General features: G+C 39.9%; 1 protein-coding gene across 1 annotated transcript in view; it reads left to right on the forward strand.

Moving 5' to 3' along the window:
* Positions 1-4,155, forward strand: part of RBP3 (retinol binding protein 3) — a 48,049-nt gene extending 43,894 nt beyond the window's left edge. The window contains exon 4 of the mRNA XM_089687557.1: positions 864-4,155. Coding sequence (XP_089543683.1) covers positions 864-1,180 — 317 coding nt within the window. The 3' untranslated portion in view covers positions 1,181-4,155. The remainder of the gene's footprint in view (positions 1-863) is intronic.
* The last annotated feature ends 2,830 nt before the right edge of the window (positions 4,156-6,985 follow it).

Raw genomic sequence — 6,985 nt, forward strand, 5'->3', positions numbered from 1 at the left:
CCAGTGCCCTGATCACTGCCATACACCATACCAGCATCCTGATCACCATCCGGCATTTTAGGACCTCAACTGATCAATTTTCAAATATATATCCCATAGTTTGTACACTCTATAGCTTTCACACAGGCTAAATAATATACAATGTTTTGGGTTAAAAATGTAGCAGAATACAATTGGTCTAAATTTATCAAGAAAGATTATTGATTTGCAAAATTTGATAAATTTAAGCAAAAATTTTTTTTTTCAAACTCTTTGGTATTTTTTTATTTATATAGCAAAAAATAAACCCAGTGATGATCAAATACCACCAAAGGAAAGCTCTGTCGCAAAAAAAGGATAAAAACTTCATATGGGTACAGTGTTGCATGACTGAGTAAATGTCACTCAAATTGTGATAGTACTGAGAGCTGAAAATTGGCCTGGACTGGAAGGGGGTAAAGTGCACGGACTTGAAGTGGTTAAAAGGCCTGATCTGCTTGGATGTACCTAGAACAAATATACTGGTAACAAGAATCAGAAACCAGTTGCAAAGCTAAGGTCAGGAATGGAAATACAATAACTAAAAGTAAACACACTAAAACAATATACATGTTCAGCAGGAATGACACATAGAATGGGGAGCCACATAAGAGTGTCAGTTTGATGCTTGTGTGTTATTAACCAAGCAGAAGAAACGGTTGATAATTTGAGGAATTTTGCAAGCCATCTTTCCATAGAAGGTATCATTTTACCATACTTTAATGACAGAGAAGAGAGATAGAGAGCATGTTCCTAAAATCACAATAAAGATTAAACAGGTGATTCAATCCTATATTAACCAGTGATCGGTTTCATTAATGTAAGTCTCTATATTTCATGTGCAGGTTCTTCATTTGGCACCAAGAAACCATTAGTCATACTAACCAGCTCAGTGACAGAAGGTGCTGCAGAGGAATTTGTGTATATCATGAAGAGACTAGGACGGGCATATGTCATTGGAGAAAAAACAAGTGGAGGATGCCATCCTCCTCAGACCTACCACGTGGATGATACGCACCTGTACCTCACCATCCCCACATCTCGATCAGCCACTGAAGATGCTGGTGCATCCTGGGAAGGCAAAGGGTTACTTCCTGACTTAAATGTTCCATCTGAAACAGCTCTGCTGAAAGCCAAGGAGGTCTTAGCCGCTCAGTTATAAGGGAAAAGATGATAAGGGTCTTGAGTTTCACCATGATCATGATTATTCAGTAATGTGAAGCAAAGTCCAGTAGCCCATTTGTGTTATTATGTGAGTCATGATTGTTTGTTGCACTGCTTTGCCGAATAAACCTGTATGTGTCCTAAGTTTCAAAAACAAAGCTTAGCCAAATATGACCTTCTTAGAACACCGTATATTTAATACTTATACTATTGACAACAGCATCCAACCAAAATGAAATATGAGTTTTATGTGACTGACCACTTAAACTGCAACTCCACAAATAAGTGACGAAGTGGAGGTAAGCTTAGAATGTAATCAAATTCACCTTGACATCCATCATCCAAGGCTTGAAAGTCTAGGTCCTAGCAACTTTCAGGACTTGCAACTTGTTCTTTCCTCCTAGCATTAATAGATGTTGCTATCATAAAAGTCTATAGGTACATAGATATAGATGCAAAAGCAGGCCATGGGTTCACTAAGTCCCCGAAACAGGAGCTTCCAAGAACTGTGAGTATGGAAGAGAACCTGCTATATATCCTACATTCATTGCTCCCAATTCTACCTGCAACTAAATCACATATTTTGGAGCTTGTATCCAATTGAATACAAAGATGGCAACTGCCATTCTTTCCTTGGTTTTGTAGATGCATGCGAGGTTCATCGTTCTTATCCTTTCTTTCACTACTTACTGTGTCACTGGCTCAGAGCACACAATCATATTACTGTTGTTCAGACACCAAATGCCCTCAACCTGAATACTGTACAGCAGGCAATTACATTCCATTATGTTTAACACAAAAACAGCACATTCACAGTTTAGTGTAGTGGCCAAAGCCATGCAAAGCAATACGGTGCTATGGCCAACCGTGAATGCATGGTTTAATGTGTATATACAAGCCTTTGAGTAAAGTATTGTATTACAAAGTTTCAGTACTTTTCACAGTTCCTATTGGCATAGGTAAATGGGATTGCAAAACTCATAATAGGGGTTCCTCCTTTCCCAGCAGAAGACAAATTCTTCAGCTTTGTGTAGCATAGAATTTTGGAACCAGATACTACATAATGTAGCTATGATGATAATCATGTCATTTTCGCAAATCTCAATTCTATAAGAACCATATACAATATCTCAAATTGTGGTGATCAAGGATATTAAATGTGGAAGCCCAGGGGTCTTTTATTAAATTTTAGCCCAACTGTGGTGTCACTGAACCAGCCTGAAGACTGCATCAGAAAGATATGGATATAAATGTTTAAAAAAAACCCAAAACATCCAAGAGTTTTATGGAGGAGGAAGGGTTGGGGTGGTTAAAGATAGAGCTCTGTTTTAAGTCCGACAACATTCCACAGTATTTTTACATATTCTGGTAAAACATGTCCCTGTTTCTAAAGCCTTTCTACACAAATCAGAAAATGTTGACTGTCCAGTCAAGACAAGTTGCCAAGTATACTAATAACACTGAGCATGTCTATGGTTAAAAAAGGCTACAGTTGATAATATGCAAAAGTGCCACAACCCTCAAAATTATCCAAAAGGAAATTAAAATGTTAGAGGTTAATTTCAAATTATAATCATATTTCAGTTTTGTGTCGATGCTGTGTGGATATCTCTTATTTCTGGCCATACACCAATTAGATTCTGTTTAATTTTGATCTGTTAGATCAGAAAAATATATCAGTTAACTATGTAGTGCAAGGTCCTACCTGATCAAACATAAATTGAATAGATTGTTTTGTTAGATCTTTGCTCTACAAAGCTATTGGTAAATTTGGATGGTCTCATAGATGTAATTTAGGAAAATCTGACTGGTTTGGGATCAGCTTTAGTAAGTCAATTTATAAGATCTCTCCACAAAAGCAACCTTAGAAAGCTAAATATTGGCGTCACTGCCTTCTTAAGGATTTTCCATAATGCAGAATAATCACATAATTTGGGAACCTATATATAACAGATGCCCACATTATGGAATTCTAGATGTTGGACTTTCCAAATGAGCAATAAAGCAACTGTTCAGTCCACCAGTGCTCAACCTAAAATAATATTTAAGTTGGCCTTTAATTCCTAGTCTGTGGCTAATGGGTCTGCTATGTTGGCCCTTTGACTTTCAATGTAAGTTAACTAAATGTTTCAGTTTTAAATACATTGGTGTAACTGTGGTAGTAAAAGAAAAAATGAACCCAGTGTAATATTCTGTGAGTTAGCTACTTCAGTTTATTATCTAGGTTGTTTCTGTACGGTATATCTTTATGTATAGTGCAAAGGTCTCTTTAGCTAGGCAAATCCTTTGTGCATTATCTGTGTTCCATGTGAGGTTGAAGAGACTATATAAACGCACACACTTACGAGGCTTTTTATGGAGAAACTTTTTTTCTTCAAATAAAATAATGTTTCCAAAAAATTTCTGCATGCCTTTGCCTATCACTAATTCATATTCAAAAGCATATATTAAAAGCTACATTGAATGTCTGTAAGGCGAACCAAAAAACAAGTCTCAACTTTGGAGTTTCAGTAACCAAGACGAGAATATCTCATACTCTTTCCATTTTCGGATGATGGACTGAACAGCGCTCCATGTGATGTTCAAAGCCTGGGTTATTTTTTCAATACCTAACCCTGCTTTAAACTACTCAACAACTTTATCCCTGACCTGTCTGGTGTGTTCCTTGGCCTTCATAATGCTGTTTGTTCACTGATGTTCTCTAACAAACCTCTGAGGGCTTCACAGAAGAGCTGTGTTTATACTGAGATTAAATCACACACAGGTGGACTCCATTTATGAATTAGGTGACCTCTGAAGGCAATTGGTTACACTAGATTTTAGAAAGGGGGGCTGAATACAAATGCACCCCACACTTTTCACAAATTTGTAAAAAATGTTGAAAACGATTTCTCATTTACCTTCCACTTCACAATTATGTGCCACTTTGTGTTGGTTTATCACATAAAATGCCAATAAAATACATTTACATTTTCGGTTGTAACATGACAAAATGTGGAAAATTTCCAGGGCTGCAAATACTTTTTCAAGGCACTGTATATAATATACACATACATACTGTATTTCCAAGTATCCCTGCACAATTCCACCAGGACTCTTGCAGAGCCCTTTGTTGATATTACTTGTTTTTACATTGTATATATGTACGGTTATTAATCTTTTATTATACAAAAATCATATTATTTCCATAATGGTGTGAATCTATATACCTATGGATAATGTTATATGCTGACTGCAGAAGTTCCTTTGCTCCTAATGACCTTGATTAGATAACTAGTCAGTTTCCCAGAAAAGGAAATTCCCTCTACTCACAGAGGCCCTGTCCTGATTGGAGGCACTTCCACCTTTATTATCAAACCCACTCTTCCAATTAGAAAAGGTTCTTGTTCTCTTACTTACCTACAGTCTTCTAGGCACAGTACCATACAGCTCTGCATGCTGATATGAAATCATATGTTCCAGGACAAAAACCTAGAATTCTAGAGTTCCAGGAAGTAAAGGAAGATGGATTCATAATCTGCACTTTGTAAAATTGGGCACTGTTACAAGAACGGGGTGGACATTTCTAAAGGTGTCTTTGGTATAATGTGTATGATAGAGGTAAGTTCCTGTTTAAGCCCTGTGTCTGTAATGAAAGTGAAATTAAACTAAACAGGATCTAGCAAGGGGATGTATTAACTAGAGTGGGAATTGGCAAACTGACGATCACAGTCTACCTGTCGACTGCGGGCAGGTGACAGGTAAAGTAGACTGCGAACAGGTCCCTGTGCTGCCAAACCCGCCTTTTAGTTGTGGTCCCCCCCCTTTCCTCCAGCCTCCTCCACTGCTGCTATCATCCTCAGTGCACAGCGGAGAACGGAAGACAGCAGGAGTCAGGACGGAGAGCAGGGGTTCATATTAACCCGCAGGTGATTGGGTGCTAGGTCGGGTGACAGCAGCAGCAGAGGAGGTTGGGGGAAAGGGGGGGGCAGAAGACATTTCGGGGGGGGGCAGAGGTCACTGCTATGGAGGAAAGAGGGAGCAGAGGACACTACTGGGGGGAGAAGGTGATGTGCAGAGGAAACTGCTATGGGCAGGGCCACCCCCATTACCACTCTTCATATCACCCCCCCCCCCCACACACACACACAGTATTGTCCTCTGCCCCCCCCCCCTTTGCCCCCACTTTAACCCCATCTCCCTCCCATGGACAGGTACTCTAAAAATCAGAATTACCAGCAAGTGGCTGGGGATTGGGATTTGTCTGCTCCCTCCCCACCCTGGTGCCCTGAGGCAGCTGCCTATGCAGCCTTATGCTGGTGCCCAGCATACAACTGCCTGGGCAGCCGCCTTAGAGCACCGGGGGAGCTGGAGGGCAGAAAAATTCCAGCCACTTGCTGGGAATTCAGATTTTTTAAATACCAGCCTTCCTATGATCCCATTGTCCTCCTGGAGCAGTAGAAAACTAGAATCTCCTCCTCACCCTCCCACCAGCGTACAGCTGCTGCAGGAGGAAAATCCAGGGGATCAATTCTAGTAAATGCCTCCCAACTGCCCCTCCTGTCCTTGTTCCTCCTTTTTTCTGTGTCCCTTCCCCCAAGTGCTCCTCTTTCAACAGGGCTCCTAAAAAAATGTGAAACATATAAAAAAAATAAAAAATGTAAAAATAAAAACTACTGATACCATCCACTGCTCTACTGACACCAAGCTCCACCCTACTGACACTGTCTACTGCTCTACTGACACCATCCACTGCTCTACTGACTGACATCAACCTCTGCCCTACTGACACTGTCCACTGCCCTGCTGACTGACACCATCCACTGCTCTACTGACTGACACCAACCTCTGCCCTACTGACACCGACCACTGTCCTACTGACTGATACCAACCTCTGCCCTACTGACACCGACCACTGTCCTACTGACTGACAACAACCTCTGCCCTACTGACACCATCCACTGCCCTACTGACTGACACTGTCCATTTTTAAGGTTGGCTAAGTTTGTATTATTACAGTGACATTTGTTTTATTATATTTGTCTTTGTTTTCTATATTTTTCTACATTTTCTGCTCTTTAGTTAGGCCTTGCTAGTTAATTTTTTTTAAATGGTTCTGAACCATGGTGATCTTTGATCTCTCATGTTGTTCAGGAAGATCTCCACCTCTCAAAGGTTGCCTACCCCTGAACTAGAGACAAAACAGAAGCTGAGAACAGAGGAACATACCAAAGGCACAAAAGAAGCAGTGTGTTCTCCCTCCCACCCAATAGTAGTAGATGCCAGTACTGTATTTAATAATTATTTAACACATTGCAGCAACAATAAAGCACATAATATGTGGAACACAACATAGCTTTTACGAAGACTATAGCAATGGGGAGGTGAATGTGTGGTGCATTTGATGCACACACATCACTGCACAGCAATACACCTACAAAGGGCAACTCCAACAACTGTTCAGCAACAAGTATATTCTGCATGTCCCAAATATTAAAACTACCCTAGTAAGCCAATATAAAAAAAACCCTCCTCACCCAACATGCTGTATATAACCCTAGCAGAAAATAAAATAGGAAAACATTAAATAAGACCCCAGTAAATCACAAAAAAGAAAAAACGGCAAAGGGTGTCACAGAGACTAACAAGCACACATTTTGCTGATACATACTGTAAAAATAAGTTTTATGAAGGTCAATTAGGTCTATGGAACTGTAGCACTGTATTGTATATTATAGTATTGCACTGTATAGTAAAGTAGATCTTCCTACTTTTCAGCTTTCCCTAGCCATCTTCCACACATACTGACAATATAGCTGCAGGA

This window comes from Staurois parvus, unplaced genomic scaffold, assembly GCF_062004578.1.
Source record: "Staurois parvus isolate SC_StPar_1 unplaced genomic scaffold, SC_StPar_1.0 ptg000430l, whole genome shotgun sequence".
In the NCBI taxonomy this organism is placed as follows: domain Eukaryota; kingdom Metazoa; phylum Chordata; class Amphibia; order Anura; family Ranidae; genus Staurois; species Staurois parvus.